This window comes from Micromesistius poutassou, assembly GCF_964030765.1.
Source record: "Micromesistius poutassou genome assembly, chromosome: 12".
NCBI lineage: Eukaryota > Metazoa > Chordata > Actinopteri > Gadiformes > Gadidae > Micromesistius > Micromesistius poutassou.
Genome location: NC_140282.1, coordinates 36,754 through 60,000, shown reverse-complemented (window position 1 = coordinate 60,000; position 23,247 = coordinate 36,754). Strand labels below are relative to the sequence as shown.

General features: G+C 48.6%; 3 protein-coding genes across 4 annotated transcripts in view; 2 read left to right on the top strand and 1 right to left on the bottom strand.

Moving 5' to 3' along the window:
* The window catches only part of homer2 (homer scaffold protein 2), a 23,596-nt gene extending 22,385 nt beyond the window's left edge, over positions 1-1,211 (top strand). Inside the window, exon 9 of the mRNA XM_084476240.1 lies at positions 1-1,211. This exon is cut by the window's left edge and continues 333 nt beyond it. The gene's annotated coding sequence lies outside the window, so the exon portion shown is untranslated.
* Positions 1,212-2,660: 1,449 nt separating this feature from the next.
* On the bottom strand, positions 2,661-14,414 carry whamm (WASP homolog associated with actin, golgi membranes and microtubules). The gene is made up of 11 exons (XM_084476401.1): positions 13,676-14,414; positions 13,209-13,382; positions 12,261-12,411; positions 10,581-10,750; positions 9,949-10,147; positions 8,097-8,284; positions 7,851-7,937; positions 6,819-6,914; positions 6,296-6,701; positions 4,274-4,425; positions 2,661-4,005 (listed from the first exon to the last, which is right to left on the bottom strand). Exons 1-11 carry the CDS (start codon positions 14,372-14,374, stop codon positions 3,850-3,852), a joined length of 2,478 nt encoding a protein of 825 aa, XP_084332527.1. The 5' UTR covers positions 14,375-14,414; the 3' UTR covers positions 2,661-3,849.
* On the top strand, positions 14,206-23,176 carry fsd2 (fibronectin type III and SPRY domain containing 2). Of its 2 annotated transcripts, none has more exons than XM_084476407.1 (13): positions 14,206-14,320; positions 15,023-15,216; positions 15,398-15,631; positions 15,871-15,893; positions 16,138-16,259; positions 16,906-17,070; positions 17,493-17,627; positions 18,615-18,768; positions 19,487-19,620; positions 19,968-20,100; positions 21,522-21,698; positions 22,670-22,938; positions 23,028-23,176. In XM_084476407.1, exons 2-12 carry the CDS (start codon positions 15,040-15,042, stop codon positions 22,917-22,919), a joined length of 1,704 nt encoding a protein of 567 aa, XP_084332533.1. In that variant the 5' UTR covers positions 14,206-14,320; positions 15,023-15,039; the 3' UTR covers positions 22,920-22,938; positions 23,028-23,176. The 2 variants fall into 2 exon arrangements, with proteins under 2 accessions (XP_084332533.1, XP_084332532.1); XM_084476406.1 differs by lacking the exon at positions 14,206-14,320 and adding an exon at positions 14,811-14,918.
* Positions 23,177-23,247: the final 71 nt, after the last annotated feature.

Below are 23,247 nucleotides of genomic sequence, written 5' to 3'. Positions count from 1 at the left end.
GTGTGGCGTAAAATGTGTGGAGGGAGAGGGCTGGGCTGACCTAAGAGGATGGGGTCTTGTTGTTAGTGTTGAGCTTAATGTCGGACCTTCCCCGCTGTGTGTTCTGGTGAGGGGGGGTGGTGGCTGTGGGCTCTTGGACTCTCGTCTCTGTGATACCGTTGTTTGTTTCAGCCCCAGGATTGTTTGTACCAGGTCAACAAAGCCAGGTTTGCTTTATGAACAAAAGGGCTAACTGACATCTGACCCCGATTGACCCTGACCCCGACCCTGACCCCCCTGAGGGGAGAACCCAGCCGAGCCCCCGCCCCCTGTCTATCTCAGGTGTTTGAAGACACACACACACACACACACACACACACACACACACACACACACACACACACACACACACACACACACACACACACACACACACACACACACACACACACACACACACACACGATTGAAGGCCGCGACTCAAGTGCCTCCGGGTGGCTCCCTCCCTCCCTCACCCACCCTCTGTTACCCCATCCTCACCCACCCTCCCTCACCCCATCCCACCCTCCCCCCCCGCTGAGGATGACATCATAGTGACATCACTACCAAGCAGATGTTTTTTTGTGGAGGGAAATCATGTTTATAACAAAGAAAGATGTTGTTGTTTTTTTAAACCTAACATTGTAGGGTAAAGGGAGAAGGTGTCAAGACATTTATTTTCCAATGCCTGTTTGACATTTAAGTCAGAAACAAATGCCAGCTCAGAGTCTGACACAAGACAGCAATAGGATTCCAAAGGTTTGCCGCCATCTTTGAATACACGTTTATTTGCATTAAGAGGGAAATTTTATTTATTTTTCCTGAGTTTTTCATCCAAAAAATACTAGTATACTGTAAGAACCCCTTTTGCCTTGAGTGGAGTGATCAAAATACCTTTTTTGTGTTTTGCATGTTCGATGATATTTGTGCTTCCCATACAAGCTTTCTTTGGGTGGTGCTGGGAATCTGTGCTGCTACAGGGATAATAATGTGAACACTTCATAGAGAGGGCTGGGGCCTTCCATCTACAATTCTGGATTATGTTTTTCTTCCTCGTTCGATTTACAACTTTATTTATTTTGGTGCCTATTTAGAAGTCGTTTTTCTAGAATCAACCCTGAACTCGAACACTACCTTAACCGAAAGTGTATTTCTGTGCAAATACAATGTATAATATATGTATTCATACCAGATCTATGGCTTCTGAACTTCTTTATTTTTTTGATAATAGAATAACTTAATTGCAGGATGGTGTCTGAGTATAAAGAAGGGAAATGTACCACGCGTGTATCTGATTGGATCCCGTTTAAACCCTATGCTGATTGGTCGGCAGAGCACACTTCTGGTGGTCGTCTCCTTTTCCACCTCCTGCCCGTTCGTTGTACCACAGAAAGGACGGTTGTTTAAAATGTAGTTTAATTACAATTGGGGGGTCTGTGTCTTTCTTTCACATCAACTTGTGTGTTTATCGGAGGCCGAGGGTTAAGCTACAGTACTAGGCTGTATTCAATATATATTGATGTCTCGATATTACACAACTCCTTTAATTGAACATGTCATGAGGTGTAAATTACTGCACCTATTATTCATAATGAGTTTATTCCACAGTTGTAGTTTAATGACTACATACTTCACTTGATCGTCATATCCATAATGCATGTCTTATCCTCATCGTATACCTTTTGAGCGCAGTTTGACTATCTGCATTCACGGGCAGCACAGTTCTATCTGTGATGTACATCCATCCTAACGATAGCTCTTAAAAAGTATTGATCGGGAAACCAAAATAAACTGCAGGTTTTTGACGAACCAGAATAATTTCCTCCAAAATCAAGAAACATGGAGTCAGAGAAAGCCTGAGCTCCACTCCCGCCTCCATCGCCGTGGAGATGGAGGCAGTGGTGGAGCAGAGGACACGTTGCCTTGGCAACCTAATCCCACTCACTCATTTAGACGCACAGAGATGCGTGGCTGGTTGACGATATGAAATGTTTGATCATTGGTTCAGGTCAGTCAGTGTCCACTGTGGGATCTTCCTAGTCGTGTTCATCATGGACCACAGAATTCTTTATTATCTAGAAGACCGATAAGACCGGTCCACAAACCTGGTGTGTAAATGTTCACCTCCTTTCCACACTTGCTCCTTGTTTCAGATGAGGCACTGTGTGACTCCTGCTGAATGTGCCTGAGTGTATGATGGGTGTTGAGTGGGCGATTTAGTGTAACATCATTAAAAGAGAGAGAGAACACTCACTGTGGGCCAGCGCTGCTGATCCCCTGTTGCCATAGAAACACTGGCTGCCGGAATCTCCCACAGACACAGGTATGGCTCGTGGTCGGGATCACCCTGCGTCTGATACGCGTCCCCCCGCCCTTTCTGGTGCGCTGTCACCGCGGGGACAAGCCGTTAGCCGCAGTGAAGTGGCCATCATCGCTAACTCCAAATGAACGCCATCAGCGGCGTTAAAGTGTTCCGACGAGGCTCCACATGGCAACGTTAGTCAGAGAGAGCAGCTGGGTGCGTTGGGAGGGGGTACAGTTAGTCAAATGAATGCTTGGTAAAGCGTATAAATGACAATGTCATCACCCGTGCAGATGTGGAAACATTAAAAAAAAAAGGTAAAGGCGAAAGGGAATGGCTCTTTAGCTGCAAACTGTTTAATCTTGAGAAGCATGATCAACAAGGCACTTTAGAATTGACTGAGTCCAGCTAATACAAAACCAACAGCAGTAGAGCAGAGGGGCCGTCCATGTTTTAGTGTATTTTACCTGAAGGCTCAATCAGATGAATAGCTGCAGCTTGAAAAGCTTTCAGTTCTTCAACATTAGAGTATCCAGGCCTCTCTGCTGGGGAGATTCCCCCCCCAACAATGACCAAACATGTTTTTAAGGTGCAGGTTCATTTGTTGTGGCACTCAAGAATGAGAAATGTATATTCTGACTAACTCCATAAAATATAGGTATGAACAGCTACCGTTTGGTTACCTAAAATAGTGTGCTAATAGTTGTTTGGTTGCGTTTAGAATTTTTGTATTCAGGGATTTTATTTTTACACAATCACGATACTGGTATTAATATACATGCATCTCTAGTATGAGCACAAATGCATAGCATAAGACAAAAATACAGTGCATTGACACACACACACACCTGTAAACTATTACCTATCATTTTGGGTGATCTACTAATACTTGATGTTCGTGATTATTGTTAATATTCTATTCATATGTTTCTGCTGACTGCAAGTTAAATTGCCCTGGAGGAAATAAAAGGTTATATTCTTTAGTAGCTTATTGTCTTAATTGAAGACAACAATGCTATTCATACTAAAAGTCTGTGGCCTTTCAAACTAAATGTTAGTCTCAGGACAGGAATCACAAAATCTAGTTTGGAGTTTTACCTGGCATTAGGAATACAACTTTATGAAGAAAACCTCCATACATGTTTAAATGAACAAGTCATTCTTCAAATTATTCTAAATTCCTCAGTATCTCTCCTTATGGCATTAAAACAACTAAAAAGACCAGAAATTGCAGGATAAATTGCTTTGGCTAATAATAAAGTCACAATCTGGACTATAAGGCTTAGATGGTAGTAATAATCAATTGATAGTGAAATAATTCAAAGAAAACAGGTTATAGTGGTACTAATAATGCATGGGGCGGCCACCACAAGTCTGGAGATTGGCTGTGCATCCAGACACTAGACAGTAATAATATCCTTCAACATTCAGCTCATCAGACGTTTAGAGTCACCTCTTGGCATTCGGTATCAGACTGGAAGACTAAAGTCAGATATATGTATATAATATATATCTTCACACATGCGTCCTCAGCTGTCCCACTCAGAGCTGTGGATCTCATCTTCATCAGAGTCCTCGTCGCTGTCAGCTGAAACCTTCTTCATCCTCCTCATGGCTGCCTTGATGCTGCGCTCAAGCTCAGAGCCACGGCTGTCGCCAAGCACGTCGCTGCGCACGGCAACCACCTATACACACACACACACACACACACACTTTAGGGGCTTTATTTGTGATGGATATGGTGTGAACAAATAATAATGGTCTTAAACCTGCACTATTTAAGTTTCCCACTAGCAGCCTCTAGTGGTCTGAGTTGTAGCTACAGTCGAAGCGATGGTTATAACGAGATTCTGATGTTATTTTGAATGTGTTGCTCACATTATATTTGTCCAAACTCATTTTCATCGTAACAATATCCATGATGAGCAGTGTGGGGGGGTCTCCTCTACATACCTTCTTCAGGGCGACCCCCTGGCGAATGGCTGTCATCAGGCCGTCCCTGGGGTCCCCTGCTGGGGGCTGGGTCCCGGGGGCCGGGGGCCCTGGGACCCTGCGGAGCCGGACCTGACCCCGCTGCAGCGAGGCAAGCACCTCGTCCATGGAGCCTAGGGACGACAGGGAGTGAGACCAGAAGCTCCTGGCCCAGAGCAGACCTCTGTAGACCTCCACCTGTAGACCTGTAGACCTCCACCTGTAGACCTGTAGACCACCACCTGTAGACCTCCACCTGTAGACCTGTAGACCACCACCTGTAGACCTGTAGACCTCCACCTGTAGACCACCACCTGTAGACCTGTAGACCTCCACATGTAGACCTGTAGACCTCCACCTGTAGACCACCATCTGTAGACCTGTAGTCCTCAACCTGTAGACCACCATCTGTAGACCTCTACCTGTAGACCTCTACCTGTAGACCTGTATACCTCCACCTGTAGACCTCCACCTGTAGACCTCTACCTGTAGACCTCTACCTGTAGACCTGTATACCTCCACCTGTAGACCTCCACCTGTAGACCTCCACCTGTAGACCACCACCTGTAGGCCTGTAGACCTCCACCTGTAGACCTGTAGTCCTCAACCTGTAGACCTCTACCTGTAGACCTCTACCTGTAGACCTGTATACCTCCACCTGTAGACCTCTACCTGTAGACCTCTACCTGTAGACCTCCACCTGTAGACCTCTACCTGTAGACCTGTATACCTCCACCTGTAGACCTCTACCTGTAGACCTCTACCTGTAGACCTCCACCTGTAGAGGGCGGACAACACTAGGAACACCAGGAGTACCGAGGACCTAATAAATAGTACTAGTTAACAGTAGAACTAGTAGTGATACCAGCAGTACTGAGGAGGGTTACTACTAAATAATAAGTAGTACTGGTGGAAGTGGACATCCAGTGCAGGCCAGTGGGTAAGCAGTGCTAACACCATCTGACAGAAATGCATGATTGATGAATGAACCTGAAAGCCTGGAGATGCTTCACAAGCTACTGAGAGCCCAGCGGGTAAAGATGGAGCTGGTCTGGTTGAATCAAACACTACAGCTGATCTTAGCTCTTACCTTAGGGGTAGGGTTAGGGGGTAGGGTTAGGGGGTAGGGTTAGGGTTAAGGGTAGGGTTAGGGGGTAGGGTTAGGGGGTAGGGTTAGGGGGTAGGGTTAGGGTTAGGGGGTAGGGTTAGGGGGTAGGGTTAGGGTTAAGGGTAGGGTTAGGGGGTAGGGTTAGGGGGTAGGGTTAGGGTTAGGGGGTAGGGTTAGGGGGTAGGGTTAGGGTTAAGGGTAGGGTTAGGGTTAGGGGTAGGGTTAGGGTTAAGGGTAGGGTTAGGGTTAAGGGTAGGGTTAGGGGGTAGGGTTAGGGTTAGGGGGTAGGGTTAGGGGGTAGGGTTAGGGGGTAGGGTTAGGGGGTAGGGTTAGGGGATGGGGTTAGGGTTAGGGTTAGGGTTAGGGGGTTAGGGTGGGCAGGTGAGATAAGGACCCCCTCTTTGACTCTGGGACCCAGCAGAATGTTCCGGCCCCTGATAGGGTTAACAGTAAACCAACTCCAGCCTGTCTGACGTCCAAACAGGCTCTGCTTGGATCTGGGAGGTGAGGTCCAAAAACACACCTGCAACTACAGCTTACTGCCATAGGGGTCGCCAAAGATTACAAATTCAAAGTAATATTTCATGGATTTCTTTTACATCGTTGTAAAAGTGACCCAAGTTGTCACTGCTGCTCCTACCCTGACCCCCTCCATTGCCTACCCCTCCCTGTTCAAAAAGGTTGCATCCTGCTCTGAAGAACTGAAGAAATATCTCAAATATCTAGTCCCATTGATATTGTCATTTTTAGCTATGAGCTAATTGAAATGTAACACATTGCACTTTGATGACAATGAATGCACATTCAATCCTAGTCATGTTTACTTTACCGTCCAATCCGTAGCATTCAAGGCATAAGTAAATAACCTACATAACAATCGTGCCACCCACACTCACCCAGGTTCTGCTTCAGGGTGTTCTTGGCTGGGAATGGAGGAGCCTGCCTGTCACTCAGGGCCATGGGCGTGTCGGGGGAGGCTGCAGGTGGTAGAAAAGAAGCAAGTGGCAGCGGAGGTGGAGGTGGGGGAGGGGGCGGCGGGGGCGGTGGGGGCGGCGGACCAACTGTTGGTGATGGTGGGGGAGGTGGTGATCTAGGTGGTGCTGGTGGTGCAAAGATGTGGATGGGGATGTCTTTGGGCGCGGCAGGCTGGCGTTTCTTCCCACGGGTCTTGCTGGGAGGGGGTGGGGGGGCGGTGGGGGCCAGGCTGATGAAGGACATGGGCTGGGAGGAGTCAGGACACAGCGGCTCTGGGGAGGCCATCTTGGAGTGCGGCGTCTTCAGCACGTACTGGCCCTGACGCTTCTGGAGAGGCAGGTAACCATGGATACTCACTGTACTATACCACTGTACTATGCATGCACACACACACTCATTCATTCACAAATTCATTCTGGGATCTCTGTTCAGTTTGGTGCTGACCTCTCTGAATGAGCGGAGCCTAGCGATGGTCTTCTGTCTCTCCCCGTCCACCCACTCCTTCCTGCTCTGCTCCTCCTCACATCTCTTCTCTCGCTTCTGGAGGAACACGGAGAGGGAGGAACAGAAGAAGGATGAATTATTCACTTTCTAAGATGATGAAATGACTTGGAAGAGGATAATGTTGACTAGTAGTGTTTTTTTTCCAGATCATGAAATAAATCAATTACTTAACAAGTTGTTTCACACAGATTGACAATTTCAATCGTCATCAAAAGAAAAGTATTAGAAAGGCATTATTTAAGATAACCATGCTACATATTACTGCCCACAAATATAAGATTAAAGGAAAGGACCCAATTTCCTGCTAATGGAAACTCTCCTACTCAGTGTAGTTCAGAGAGCTGCTACTCAGTGGAGTTCAGAGAGCTGCTACTCAGTGGAGTTGAGAGAGCTGCTACTCAGTGTAGTTCAGAGAGCTGCTACTCAGTGGAGTTCAGAGAGCTGCTACTCAGTGTAGTTCAGAGAGCTGCTACTCAGTGGAGTTCAGAGAGCTGCTACTCAGTGGAGTTCAGAGAGCTGCTACTCAGTGGAGTTCAGAGAGCTGCTACTCAGTGGAGTTCAGAGAGCTGCTACTCAGTGGAGTTCAGAGAGCTGCTACTCAGTGGAGTTCAGAGAGCTGCTACTCAGTGTAGTTCAGAGAGCTGCTACTCAGTGTAGTTCAGAGAGCTGCTACTCAGTGGAGTTCAGAGAGCTGCTACTCAGTGGAGTTCAGAGAGCTGCTACTCAGTGGAGTTCAGAGAGCTGCTACTCAGTGGAGTTCAGAGAGCTGCTACTCAGTGGAGTTCAGAGAGCTGCTACTCAGGGTGGAGTTCAGAGAGCTGCTACTCAGTGTAGTTCAGAGAGCTGCTACTCAGTGGAGTTCAGAGAGCTGCTACTCAGTGGAGTTCAGAGAGCTGCTACTCAGGGTGGAGTTCAGAGAGCTGCTACTCAGTGGAGTTCAGAGAGCTGCTACTCAGTGGAGTTCAGTCTCACCTGGTGGAGGTGGTGGTGCTGGCTGAAGAGCACGGAGCTGTGGTCCGCTAGGGTCCGCTTAGTCCTGTTGGCCTCCACACACTGATCCTAACACACACAGCAGAGAGGATTTACACACACACACACACACACACACACACACACACACACACACACACACACACACACACACACACACACACACACACACACACACACACACACACACACACACACACACACACACACACACACACACACACACACCTTCTTGTTGCGCAGGTGAGCTCTCCGGGAACAGATTCCCGCTCTTTTGGTTTCAAGTTTCATGAGGCGTCGCTTCAGCTGGTGGGTGGAGGAGGAGGCGGAGGGGAGGTGGAGGCCTGTCTGCACCAAGCTCTGGAGCTCCTCCTGATCCTCACACACATCATAGTACACCACCTCCTCCGTCAGCTCTGAAACACACACACACACACACACACACACACACACACACACACACACACACACACACACACACACACACACACACACACACACACACACACACACACACACACACACACACCACCTCCTTCATCTCATGAGTGAGACCTGTCAGGATCTTCAAGGTGTAAACAGGTTAGCTTAAGCGGTCCTCAAGGCTAAGCCATCACATGTGGTGCAATATGATGGAGATCTCACATGTGATGACATCATAACATGTTATCACATGTTGCCTTATCAAAATGGGTGAGGCAGATTAATTAATCACAGGCTGGTAATCAGGGAGGAGCAGCCGTCCATTTGGCTGATGGAACAATCTGAACTTTAACTCGCTGGTTTCTCCCTCGAGGTGTAAGACCATGTGTTGGAGGTAAACATGACCAAGACAGGACAGTCTTTCTCATAAAGTTAAGGACAATCCTCTGTCTCCGTCTCCCCTGGCTTCACTGAACATCGGTTACCAATATTATTGTTGTACTGATTCACGCATTCAGCGTGAGCCTACTCTCTCATTGGAACATACACAATGATGACATAGCATTTTGGTCTTTTGGAATCAAGTGCGTTGCAACAATACAGTTTGTGAGTATTTGTGGACAGCTTAACAGTAAATCGCTATACAATTACTGTATAAATATCTCATCACCTAGCTGCTTTTATTGACATTTGTGGCATGAGTGTTCATGCTAAATGCTCTGGGCACAACAAAGTACATTGACAAATTTAATTGCAACTGATGTTAAGGTGAAGCCAGGATAGACATCTAGGATGGTATCATCACCCAGACGGTACGGTCCTTCAAAACACTTTTGGGTTCTAAAGAAGATCTGACCCTAAGACCCTAACCCTAACCTCTACCACTGACCCTAACTCTAACCTCTACCACTGACCCTAACCTCTACCACTGACCCTAACCTCTACCACTGACCCTAACCTCTACCACTGACCCTAACTCTAACCTCTACCACTGACCCTAACCTCTACCACTGACCCTAACCTCTACCACTGACCCTAACCCTAACCTCTACCACTGACCCTAACCTCTACCACTGACCCTAACCCTAACCTCTACCACTGACCCTAACCCTCACCCTAGCCTCAGGGACAAACAGGGTTAGGGTTAGGATTAGACCACCCAGGGTTAACCCTAACCCTAACCCTCATGGGTTAGTTTAACCCTAACTGTAAGAGGCTCAATCAAGAAAAAAAGACTAACCCAAAGCCAATATCTTATCCCTTAAATCGGTTATGGGATTTTGTCTATTAGGTCTATTATGGGATCAATATTGATATAAATATCAATATTGTAAGTTTGTATACATTAGAAATGTAAATAAATGAACATGAAAGTAACATAACGTCTTATTCACACAATATTAAGACATCATGTTTCATCAGCCTGGAGACCTGGGGGGAGGAGCCTATAAGACCTGACGGAGACGAGAGGAACCTGACGAAGACGAGAGGAACCTAATGGAGGCCTGAGGAACCTGACGGAGACGATAGGAACCTGACGGAGGTCTGAGGAACCTGGCGGAGACGAGAGGAACCTGACGGAGGTCTGAGGAACCTGACGGAGACGAGAGGAACCTGACGGAGACGAGAGGAACCCTAACCCTGATGGAGACGTTACCTCTGATCTGGCGTCGGAGCGTGTCCACCTGGGCCATGAGCAGCTGCTCCTCGTTCTTCAGGATCTCAAACTTGGTGTCATAGAGCTCCAACTGAGCCTCGTAAAACAGCAGCTCCAGCTGGTCCACGCCCCCCTGCTGCTCCCCAGGGGCCCCGCCCTCCTGCTGCTCCCCAGGGGCCCCGGGTGTCAGAGCCCTCATCTGTGGCCGCCAGGGGAGGGGGGGCAGAGGAAGAGAGGAGAGCGGACAATATTAGACATAATGACTCCATTCAATTACCCTTTTTCAAAAAGAAACTCAGACAGTCCAACTGAAAAGCCACCCAGGGTTAGAGTTAGACCACCCAGGGTTAGAGTTAGACCACCCAGGGTTAGGATTAGACCACCCAGGGTTAGAGTTAGACCACCCAGGGTTAGGATTAGACCACCCAGGGTTAGAGTTAGACCACCCAGGGTTAGAGTTAGACCACCCAGGGTTAGAGTTAGACCACCCAGGGTTAGAGTTAGACCACCCAGGGTTAGAGTTAGACCACCCAGGGTTAGAGTTAGAACACCCAGGGTTAGGATTAGACCACCCAGGGTCAGGGTTAGACCACCCAAGGTCAGGGTTAGACCACCCAGGCAAGCGGCAGTACCCGCTCTGTGATGCCTTCCTTCTTGCGGTTCAGACACATCTCAGATGCCCTCATGTGCTGCAGGGTCTCCTTGGCCAGCAGGAAGCGCAGTTTCTCCAGTCGGGGCGTGGCCGAGGCCCAGGCCGACGGCCCGAAGCGGCCCTTGTCCTCCTCCATCTGCCTGACCATACCTGGACAGGGCCAACAGTACGGATCAAGGAACTACTAATACATTTCAACTCCATGACAGAATAGGGTGACCAGACGTCCCGGTTTTGCAGGGACAGTCCTTGTCCCAATACTTGGACTAACGAGAGGAACAGCATGTCCGTTCCACCTTAAAGGCTAACAATGCTTTGTTTAAAAACTTTCTGAAGCTTCAGGCTAATTCATAAAAATATTGAAAAATAGTCCCGAAACTTCAAGGCACCACCGCCTCGGCAGCAGGCAACGCTGATGCACCACCACCGGGCAACGCCGAGGCACCAGCAACGAGGCTCCACCACCGGGCACCGCCGAGGCACCAGCACCGAGGCTCCACCACCGGGCAGCACCGAGGCTCCACCACCGGGCAGCGCCGAGGCACCAGCACCGAGGCTCCACCACCGGGCACCGCCGAGGCACCAGCACCGAGGCTCCACCGCCACCGGGCGGCGCCGAGGCACCAGCACCGAGGCTCCACCACCGGGCAGCGCCGAGGCACCAGCACCGAGGCTCCACCACCGGGCAGCGCCGAGGCACCAGCACCGAGGCTCCACCACCGGGCGGCGCCGAGGCTCCACCACCGGGCAGCGCCGAGGCACCAGCACCGAGGCTCCACCACCGGGCAGCGCCGAGGCACCAGCACCGAGGCTCCACCACCGGGCAGCGCCGAGGCACCAGCACCGAGGCTCCACCACCGGGCAGCGCCGAGGCTTCACCACCGGGCGGCGCCGAGGCTCCACCACCGGGCAGCGCCGAGGCTCCACCACCGGGCAGCGCCGAGGCACCAGCACCGAGGCTCCACCACCGGGCAGCACCGAGGCTCCACCACCGGGCAGCGCCGAGGCACCAGCACCGAGGCTCCACCACCGGGCAGCGCCGAGGCTTCACCACCGAGGCTTCACCACCGGGCGGCGCCGAGGCTCCACCACCGGGCAGCGCCGAGGCTCCACCGGGGCTCCAGCGGGAGACAATCACGGTGAACAATCGCAGGCAACAATCCCTTTCTCCTCCATGTCGCTGTTCAGACGAATAATATCGTCTGGAGGTGCACAAAGATTTTGTCCGTGATAATTTATATTATATGATATATCCCTTAATAGATATATAAGAGCCCTTAAGCTTGTCCAGGCCCTGCAAGTCCGGATGTAGGCTATGACTCTGAATGAATTTTTAGGTAGTGGCCATCCCCAAAATGCACCAGAATACAGGAAATCACATCTACCAAATCAGAGGACCTTCAGACCCCCCGTCCCTGACTGCGCCCCACCCACAAATTTAATCAACAGCCGCCACTGGTCCGTGTGTTGAAATTGAGCCTATCTGTGTCTATGACCTCACATGCACGCACACTACGGTCACGCGCAAAGTGTCCCGTTTTAGTTTTAGGAAATCTGGTCACCCTATGGCAGTACCAACTCTAGACTAATATATATATATATATATATATATACAGTATATATATATATAAAGACCACAGAGAGCAGCTGAAGGAGGGACCTGCAAGAGCTTTGGACGTCTGCATGAAGTAGCTGACGGTGACGTCCTGGATGGAGGAGACGGCCTCCTCCGCTCTCCTCCTCCACTCATCCGCCTCCTTCTCCAGAGCAGACAACCTCTTTGGGCCCAGCTCCTCGTAATCTAGCAGCTTCTGCAGGAAGAACACAAGGAGCAGATTCACGCACTTTAAACTCACCTGGTGAGCTAATGCATGGGACCTTTATAGGTCTGTCCCATTGTGTGTGTGTGTGTGTGTGTGTGTGATTATAGAATATATATATTTTTATAGATTTTCGACAACAAACGACTAGCAGCAATATTAAAGTGTACCAGTATGGATTTTACGATATTGAATTAGTTATAGTCAATGAGAAATGCTCATTGACGCCTAACTTACATTTTGGGTTTTTTGTACTGTACAATTGTCCTAGATACTGTGACACCAAAACATCTGGTTGTGGATCAATAAAACACACTTATCTTACCTTATTTACTTATTAGTCATGTAGCAGATGCTCGAATCCAAAGCGTTTTACTCATCGCATTGAGGTGAACCCTAACCTCATTAAGAGAAGGTAGGGCCTAATGCATAGTGCTCAAGGGTGACTGGACGCTGGCGTCAAACTCACATCCGTTTAGCAACAGACATCCTGCACCCCCCCTATCTAAGATAGGAGGGGTTAGTCCTAACCCTAGCCCTCTAAAGATAGGAGGGGTTAGTCTTAACCCTAGCCCTCTAAAGATAGGAGGGGTTAGTTCTAACCCTAGCCCTCTAAAGATAGGAGGGGTTAGTCCTAACCCTAGCCCTATAAAGATAGGAGGGGTTAGTCCTAACCCTAGCCCTCTAAAGATAGGAGGGGTTAGTCTTAACCCTAGCCCTCTAAAGATAGGAGGGGTTAGTTCTAACCCTAGTCCTAGCCACTCCCAGGACAGCCCCTCTCTGTTTACCAGGATCTCCATCTTGTAGAGGCAGGCCAGCTCCCTCATGTCCCTGAAGGGCTGCAGCAGGTACTGGAAGAAGACGGTGGCCGTGGTGACTAGGTCCTGGTAGGCCTGGTCTTCATCCTGGTAGAGGTTCAGCAGCAGGACCATTCTGTCTGCACCCCCGTGGCTCTGCAGCAACTGTGTGTGTGTGTGTGTGTGTGTGTGTGTGTGTGTGTGTGTGTGTGTGTGTGTGTGTGTATAAAGATGATGGGTTGGGGATTTCAGAAAAAGATAATGTATAATGTATGAATGTCAGCATTAGTACACAGAACACAAACGATAACAACACTCTTGTAGACTGATTAACAGGCATAAAACACGTGATGACGCAGCCAGAAAGAGCTTTAACTAGATAGACACATTGACCAAAGAGCTTTAACTAGACAGACACATTGATCAAAGTGCTCTACGTGCTACGGCTAGAGTCCTACTTTTCTCAGCTGGTCCTTGGCTCTTGACACCTCTTCTTGCATAGTCTTCTTCTTAAACTCTTGTAGATTTTCAAAGTACTCCTCGACATCATCCTGCGAGAACAACGAGTCGAGGACTATCTTTCGCCCACAGATATCAATCGCCGTGCTGAAATATCTTTCCAGTTTTCGACAAGGCATATCTAGATCTCTCCCGTCGTCCTCCTCCTCGTCCAGGTTTGACCTCCTGATGAGGAACAGCAGATCCCAGATGTTTCCATCTTCGAAGTCTGATAAATCCGGAAAATAGGGCCCCAATATATCGGCCACCCCCGTCAGCTGCTGGTGGATGTTCCTCAGGTCGTGGAGAGAGAACAGCCCGGCCCAGCTCAACTCGTCGGGGTCCAGCTCAGCGGGGAGTCTCCGCCGGTCGGGGTCCAGCTCAGCGGGGAGTCTCCGCCGGTCGGGGTCCAGCTCGGCGGGGAGTCTCCGCCGGTCGGGGTCCAGCTCAGCGGGGAGTCTCCGCCGGTCGGGGTCCAGCTCAGCGGGGAGTCTCCGCGTCCGCCGCTGCAACGTCCTGTTGTGACACGTGACCGCGAACTTGGACTCGATCACACTCCACTGGACGATGAAGACCAGTCGAAACATCTCCTCTTCCTCGAAAAGGTTGGTCTTTATGGCGACCCAGCCGTCTAAGCTGTCCAGGCTGTTCGTCTCCATGAAGAGGCCTGTTGTTTACACCGGCCACCATTTCTCTGACGTCACAAGGCTTTACCTCTGGCCTTTCAAAAAGAAAGTCACGTGACGGGGAATTCCTCTCTTTGCGTCAGCTGTTCCGATCATCTAACCCTAACCTCTAACCCTCCGATCCATGACGGTCGTTCACTGGATCCTCACTAAAGCCTTGCGTTTTAACCCGGGTTTAAACACCCTAACATCACAGACAGTAACCCGAGTTTAAACACGAAAACATCACTACCCCGAGTTGAAACACCCTGAAATCACACTAACCCAGGTTTAAACATTTTAACCCTAACACCACACTAACCCGGGTTTAAAACCCTAACATCACACTAACCCGGGCTTAAACAACATCACACTAACCCGGGTTTAAACCCTGCATGTTGTAATCTGAGCTCCCGGTGGAAACGGTCTATTTCCGTCGTGTCTTCGTTTGGACACGAAGTCTGAGCCTGACGAACCGACCCTCCTAAAGGACGTATGAATGCATTATTAAAAGGACATTATTAACTTAATCATCGCGGTAAATTGCAATCTCTTATTTAAATTTGTTTTGATAGTTATGTACTTTATTACTGTGGTCCTATGTCAGACATATGTGAACCTCTGACCGCTTCTGTCCTCCAGGCTCTGCTCCTCTCGGCATGGATCTGCTCGGCAGTAGAGGAGGTGTGTTGGGGGTGATTGAGGAGTGTTTCAGTGCAGAGGAGCAGGAGGAGGCTGATGAGGAAATTACCGTCGCAAGAAATCAACTGCAAGAGAAGGTTGTGGAGATGGAGAACTTCGCAGGCCATTTGGAAGAAATCTTCTTAACCGTAGAGGTAAGATATATCCATTTGTTATTGCCCAGGTATGGCCTCTTGACTGGAGGTGCCCAAGTGTTACCCGATCACTGTAATATGTGAAACTCAAGAGTCAAGATATGTATAATGTAAATTAAATGTGAACTGATAACCAAGGTAACATCTCAAAACATGTACACACACATCGATGTGTTCCCAGGAGAACTTCGGGCGTCAGGAGCAGCACCTGGAGCAGCATTACAACGATGTTCTCCAGACGCTGTCGCAGCGCTACGACCAGCGGGCGACTCGGCTCGGCCGGGACAAGAAGAGCCGGCTGGAGGTCCTGTACGGACAGTTGCTGGGATGCGGCCGCACGATGGACTCCTCCAAGGAGCTAATCGAGGCGGCCCAGGGGGTCTACCGCAGCGAGGACCGTCGACTGTTCCTGAAGGTCCGCCCGACGTCCGAGCATGTCTTCATGGGCCTCCAGCCAAAGTCCGACATCCTTCCAGTGTGAAGATGAGAGACGCATAAAATGTTTTAGTTACTTAAGGCAATTACTTAGATGATGAATCATTTTGTTACATTTTGTATTTTGTGAGGAAAAAATGGATTGATAAGAATTGCTTTCCATATCAAGGTTCTATGGACTGTTCTGTTTAATCACTTTGTTCTGGCCTTCGTTGACAGGCAGTTATGCCCACCATTAAGAGGTAGGCCTAATTTAAGTCCGGCTTTGTTCAGTGTCTAATGCAGCATGTGGGTGGTGTTGCCAATGATCCCTCAGACTGCAGGAGAATGTTGTTGATTTATACAAGGCTAATCACTTCTAACGTCTCCCTTACTAGGACACTGACTAATCCATCTAATTATGGAAATTATTGTGGTCCCACTTATGCCATGGAGTTCTGTAGGTTCAAATTCTGGCTTCTGATGCACCTTTTGGTACCTCACCAGAATCGAGGAGTTTGCCAAAGAGGAGATGGACCTGACGCTGTCCACGGCCCTAGAGATCAAGCCACCCGAGGACGACCTGTCTGATGTGAAGACCATGATGGACTCCATCAGCGTGGTTCCAGGTGTGCTTGTCCACCGTCCATCTGTAGATGCTGGAATGTGTACACAACAGTTTGTGTCAATGCTTTTAAACATGATGAGATTTCGTGATCTCTTCCTACTAAATAAATCATCCTCCATAAATCATCCTCATGTTCTCAATATAAACGACCCTATAGAGAAATACGGGTCATTGGTTTGGGGGGTGTTTGACTCTGAGCTGAAAGGTCTGGGCTCAAACCGTCTACCTGTTATCATCCATGAGCCAGATGCCCTAAACTACTGCTAACCCCAATGCCAACCCCTACTTACCCTTACCCTAACCCCTACTTACCCTTACCCTAACCCCTGCTAACCCTAACCCCTGCTTACCCTTACCCCTGCTAACCCTAACCCCCTGCTAACTCTAACCGTTACTAACCCGAACCCTTACCCCTGCTTACCCTTACCCCTGCTTACCCCAACCCCAGCTATCCCTAATCCAATTACCTGCATCTAGGGTTAGCTGTAATTCACTTTGGCTAAACTAATCAGCTAAATGACTCAACGATATAAGAAGTTTGTGCCATTTGGTCTCCATTTGCGAATGCAGTTATTCCGTCAAAGTAGAATATGGGTCAATGAATGGACCGATGTAGACTCTGTTCTGTTCTTCTGATTTCCTTTCAGCTCCGTCTGCGCCGGTCATCAACCCCCAGATGGCGAACTCTGCGACGCAGACCTCGCTGCGTGTGCGCTGGAACCTGTTCTCGGACGACACTGTGGAGTTCTACGAGCTGTTCTACAGACCTGTGTTGGAGGACTTGCCCGCGGACAACACGCACGGAACCGACGGTGTGGATCCCCTCGTGCCGCTGTGCCTGAAGCACTGTAGTAGACGGAACTTTCAATTAGCAATTGGTGACCCTAAGCTTTGAACCTCAGGCAGAGGGTGAAGTAGACCTTGACCTCACAGTTGAAAGGGTTTAAACCAGCACTATTTAAGAGTTAATAGCTGCATTACACAAATGACATATACCAGTTTAATGTGTGTTTTATGTAATCCTCATTGAGGCTTTTATTTTAGGGGTTCTCTATTAAGCACTGCATATCGGATCCATTTAAGCAACACCTTCTTAAACACCGCGATAAGGGAATGTCTTGGACACATCTGGGGCTACCATGCAGTCAGGGAATGTCTTTGACACATCTGGGGCTACCATGCAGTCAGGCACTGCAACACATGAAGCCTCCTCTTACTCACGCTGGTCGTTCAGTCTGCAAGGTGAAGGTGAAGGAGACCCACTGCAGGGTTACAGATCTGCTTCCCAATGCCCAGTACGAGCTGTGGGTCCTGGCCACCAACACCACGGGCATCAGCCCTGCCAGCGAGAAGGCTCTTTACATGACAGGTACGACACAGGAAGGAACAGACACTAACTACTTACTAATACTAATGTAGGGTTAGCTCAGGACGTAGAGAGAGCGGGTGAGTTGCATGCTAGTTCGATCCCCGGCTCCTCCTAGCTGAGTGTTGAGGTGTCCCTGAACAAGACACCTTATCCTAACTACTCCCGACGAGCTGGCTGTCTCCTTGGTGGGCGACTCCGCCATCGGTGTGTGAATGGTTTTTAGTCGCTTTGGATAAAAGCGTCTGCTAAGTGTTTTAGTAGGTAACGCAACATCAGTCACTCAACTCAGGAGATATCATTATCCGTAGTCATTCCTGACCTTGCCGACAGTCTACTATGGGTTTGTGCAGATGTTCTCTGGTATTCATCTACTTCCTCCTTGTGAGGCTGACTGGTGACACTTGGGCCCTGTCCCAATTCTCCCCCTTCCCCTAGATTTGAGCCCTAACCCTAGATTTGAGCCCTAACCCTAGATTTGAGTCCTAACCCTAGATTTGAGCCCTAACCCTAGATTTTTGTGTATCCCTGCAAAGGGGTAGGGTGTCCCAATAAGGGAGCAAAGGGGAGTGCTGTTTTTCCCTTAAACTGGCCTAAGGACCAGTCCCATTTCTCTCTCCCTTAACAAGAACACTTGCTTTGAGTGCCCTTAGCTGCAAGTCAGCTACCGAGCTGGCTAGCGTTCAAGGGATGATTTTAAGGGAAAAACAGCGCTCCCCCTTGCGACACCCTACCCCTTTGCGGGAACGTGCAAAATCTAGGGTTAGGGCTCAAATCTAGGGTTAGGACTCAAATCTAGGGTTAGGGCTCAAATCTAGGGGAAGGGGGAGAATTGGGACAGGGCCTAAATCTGAGGTTTGTGTCGATGTGTGCAAGTCTCTCTAACTTTTGCCCAAATACAGCTACTATAATCCCTAACCAGGGCTGAATTTATCGGGTCAAGAAAATGGACTAGACATCATCAGAAGTTAATGTCTCTACCTCTCCCAGTGCCATCACCTCCAGCCATCAAGGAAAGGGGGTGCAGCAGCTGCCCAGAAGCTGCCCTGATTCGCTGGGACTCAGGAAACAACAATCCTGTTGACTCGTACACTGTGGAGATCACAGAGATGGACACACACGGAGCGCAGTGTGGCTCTGCTGAGTGAGAACGGGCGTTTCATTCATTCACACACGCACCCACACACGCACTTAGGCTTGATTGTGGAGGTTGCCTAAAGATTACACTCATTTATATTTACCTACATGCCCTTTATAGGGCATGTATGACAGATCTTGCCTCCATTCATAGTTTATCCTTGTATACCTCCTAGTATACCACGTTATTTGTGAAGAGAAAAAACATTTTAAATTGTTCTTATATAATCTCTAGCGCATTAAATGTTTACCTTTACTCTAGATGCTGGATACTGTAATATTTCACGCCATGCTCATATTTATAAGCAAGTCTCACTAATACTGCTGGCATAAATCTTTTCAAGTCACATTGTTATAGAGCTGGGGATTCAAGATAAAATGTGGTCCCAGAAATTATTCTTAGCTTTGGGCTCCAGGAAGTCTGGTTAGAACTGGACCAACTGTGGATTGTTCCTGTACATCATTATAATAGTTTTAATTTGGACACACAGTTACAAGGCCGCCAATTGGATGGTCTGGGGTCCATCAATTAAAGCTGATTGATGGAATACAATCAAATCAATCAAATCAATCAAAGAGCTTCCACATAAGTCACTACCTTGATTCCAGTTCTCTTTCAGTCAATTATACAGATAAGCACCTTTGATTTAAATATGCACTAAATACACACATTTTGATTGCCTTGTATGCAAAACAAGTGCGTGACTTGAATCCCCTCTCCCCAGATCGATAGTAGCCGTGCCCTCCTGCCAGTGTCTGATCCAGCTGCAGCAGGATAGACGCTACATGGTCACCGTCAGAGCCGTTAACATCGGTGGCCCCAGCGAGAAGAGCCATCCCCTGGGTGTTTCCACCACAGGTGATGCCAGCATGTCCCTCAAGCCTGGAATCGCTAGAATGGAATATCTTTAAGAAACTTTTGAACTGATGTATGTTTGGTCAGTACAGAATAGAGCAGAGCGTTGTCACCGGCTCTGTGTGTCGTGGTATCTAGTTTTAATTTTAGGGATTGGATTGGATTAAATCTCAACTAGGGTAGTGCAATAAAGGTGTCTTTGGTCATTGATGGATTTTGCATTGATTAAGTTTAATTTATGAAAAAGTAAGTGTGAAAGTAGCAACAAGGGTATGAATAATCATTTCAATATCTTTTATAAGTAGACTATACTTTTGAAAGAACCTCTGGGTGTTCCTGTGTTCATACAGGTACCCTCTTCCATCTGCTGGAGGACACGGCCCACCCCTGTCTGTCCATCTCTGAAGACGGCTTCACTATGTTCTACGGAGACGAAGAGCTGCCATTGAGTGCTCTGGCTTTTGATGACAACAACTTTGCCAGGTGGACTTGTTTTACACTAGTAATTGTTCTACATTTACATTTACAGACCTTTTTATCCAAAGTGACTTACAAGTGTCCTTACTGTCGGTACAGTAAGGACATTCATAGAACCAAGTGCCAAGCACTTGCTGGGTTAACCCATTTGAGGGAAGAGAACATGGAAAACTGTTTCCTGGGGTTGGAGGCGGAGGAGTTCATTTTGGTCCGGTAGAAGGCAGATTTGGCTGTTGACACAGTGGAGGTGAAGTCTGAGAAGAAGTGAAGGTAGTCAGAGAGATCATCAGGACAGTCTGATCTCTTCCATTTCCTCTCAGCTGCCCGTTACTCTACTCTCCGGAGTGGAAGGGACAGAGGGAGTCCAATGAGAAGGAGAGGTAGGATAGCAGAGGAGGCTTCCTGTGAATTGTTCAAGAGATGGTACTGAAGACAGGACAGTTGAGGCAAAGGTAGAGGGAGAGAGAGACTTCAGTTTACGGCGGGTAGTGCCAGTGTTATGAGTCAAGAGGGAGGGGGAGGACTTTCAAGGGGAGAGAAAAATCAACAAAGTGGTGGTCAGACACAGGGAGAAGGTTAACGGAGCGAGCCGAGGTACCGCAGAACCTCGTGAATATAAGGCCCTGTGTGTGGGAGGAGAAGGGGAGAGTGTTAAGTCGAAGGTGGTGCAACTTCTCTGGCAGGATGTTGAAGTTGCCCAGGATAACGAGTGGTGTGCCATTTTCTCTAAAGCAGCTGAGAAGGGCATCCATCTCATCGTAGAAAGTCGAGGAAGGGACCAGGTGGACGGTAGATCACCACAATGAAGAGCTTGATAGGAAGGGTGACAGTGTGGAGTTCAAATGCAGATCTGGTCTAGTGTTCCAATGGAAGGACCTGGTAGGACCACTTTGGCGAGATGAGGAGTCCAGTCCCTCCTCCTCCTCGCCTGATGGTCTGTGAGAACGAGCAGGCGGCTGATAAGGCAGCTGAAGTGGCAGAGTTCTCTGGAGTGATCGAAGTCTCTGTAAGGGCCAGGAAGTGCAGTCATGAGGGATGCGTAGGCCGAGATGGAGTCTGCCTTCTTGACCACTGACTGGCAGTTCCAGATTCCCCCCCATGACTTCGAGGTCAGTGTAGGTAGCGAGCGGTGGGTGGCGCAGATTTGAAGGGTAGCAGCACCGAGCTGAGCATCCTAGGTGTTGTCTTCTCCAGGTAGATATCCTGACGATGATTTTATATGTAATGGATTGAGACAACTCAATTAAGTTTTTCCATGAGCAGCCTCTAGTGGCTTGAGTTGTAGCTACTGTTAGCGCTTATCCTGGGGGGGATGGCAGTGGACCAGAATAAAACAAGGGTTAGGGTAAGAGATAGGGTTAGGTTTGTGTTGCCCAGCTGGGAGATGTTTCCAGTGCAGGGCCAGAACTGACCAGCATGTGTTGTAGATGTGTTGCAGTGCTGGGAGATCTGCTTCCAGTGCGAGGCCAGCATTACTGGGAGGTGGCAGTGGACGACTACACAGAGTTCCGCGTCGGCGTAGCGTATGAGGACACAAACCGCAATGCTTACCTGGGGGCGACCAACACTTCATGGTGTATGAGACACATCCTCACCCCTACCAGGTAATGCACAGGGGCATTTTCATCATCTTCAAGTCTTATGTTGTTTACTGTCATGTATCACTTTACATTTACTCCCTGAAAATATTGTTACCCAAAAGTATTTTTAGTATAGTGCTTTCATCCCCCTACTTGTATACTGGATGATGTAACAAATCAATATGTTTGCTTTGCCTGTAAAACCCTAAGATTCTTTAGGAATGTGCGCCCTCATGGTGATTCTTTCAACATTTTCAGTGTAAAATGTCAAGCTCTACTGCGATGGTCATTACCAGTTTCTGCGGCTGTCGTCCTAATGGACAATTGGTAACCTCTGGTTGCGACACGTTACACCACCTCAGTGATTTAATGGTTGGTGTCTTTCCAACTACCCAGTACCGTTGGTTTACCATATCTTCAGGGGGCTAACACCTAATATAGAAATTGGTCCATGAAAGTATTTTCATATCATATTGCCATATCATTGTCTCCAAACGTACAGTGCACCTAACCGCGCCTTTTGGAATCCGAGCCAATTCATGTTTATGTACTAAAGTAAACATTTCTATATGGCTGTTCCCATAGCCATGGTATTCCTGGAAGAACTCTAGGATGTGATGATTACAAATCCTTCTATGGCGACGGGATGACCCACCCTATTTGTCCCGTCATTGGCTTTAGCCCTCAGTTTGGCCCTAACCACACAGCCAATCAGATGCAGAGCATGGGGGTCACGCCTTTGCCATAGAACGGATCATCAGCGCCCCCCAAGGAGGGAATCTTTTTTTGGACTCTGCACAGCAATCCTCTGCAGTGACGTCATCACAAGCTGCAGTACCTCGTGTGTTGTGGTCAACTTGCATTAGCTGTGATGTCGCTGCCTGCATGCAATCTGACAATGCTGACGTTTCAAAGCACTGCCGGGGCTGGAATCTGGTACTAACAGCGCTCCAGCAGTTCTGTGCCATAATCCTTACTGCCTCCTTCCACTCCAGGCATAAGTACGAGTTCCTTCATGACGGCTGGAGTCCTGACCTGAGGATTACCGTGAACCCGATGCGAATCGGCGTGGCTCTTGACTACGATGGCGGGACACTGTCCTTCTACAACGTGGAGCTGGAACAACATCTCTACACCTTCCACAGCCGCTTCCAGAGCTATGTGCACCCTTGCTTTGCCCTGGACAACCCAGGAGCTCTGACGGTGCACAACGGCGTGGAGGCGCCGGGATACACAAGGACCTGATCAGCAGGCTCCTCTAGAGGTGGGTTAGTCATAAGAAAGTTCATTTAATGTTAAGTACAGCTAATTTGATTATCACAGACCATTTTTCTTCCTTTATTATTATTACAGTATTCCATGGGAACAGGCATTTTATTTTCCAAGATATGAAAAAAGTTCTACTGAATCGTACAATATGTATAGCTCATCATCAGCAACTATTGACTTCTTGGTGGACAATGTTTGTGAAAATTTAAATAAAAATGGGATCTTCAAAATGTGGAAGTGGTAATGTGGGTGTTTCCCTCTGGGGTCTCTTGATGTCCTGTCACCCGTTCAGGAGGGCTGAGCT

Excerpts from the sequence above, each read along its gene's own strand:
- whamm (XM_084476401.1), bottom strand. The coding sequence starts at position 14,374 with ATGGAGACGAACAGCCTGGACAGCTTAGACGGCTGGGTCGCCATAAAG. Across the intron at positions 10,751-12,260 it reads GACGTCCAAAGCTCTTGCAG|GTATGGTCAGGCAGATGGAG; the intron begins GTCCCTCCTTCA and ends GGCCCTGTCCAG. Across the intron at positions 4,006-4,273 it reads AGGGGGTCGCCCTGAAGAAG|GTGGTTGCCGTGCGCAGCGA; the intron begins GTATGTAGAGGA and ends GTGTGTGTATAG.
- fsd2 (XM_084476407.1), top strand. The coding sequence starts at position 15,040 with ATGGATCTGCTCGGCAGTAGAGGAGGTGTGTTGGGGGTGATTGAGGAG. Across the intron at positions 17,071-17,492 it reads CAACACGCACGGAACCGACG|TCTGCAAGGTGAAGGTGAAG; the intron begins GTGTGGATCCCC and ends CTGGTCGTTCAG. Across the intron at positions 17,628-18,614 it reads GAAGGCTCTTTACATGACAG|TGCCATCACCTCCAGCCATC; the intron begins GTACGACACAGG and ends TACCTCTCCCAG.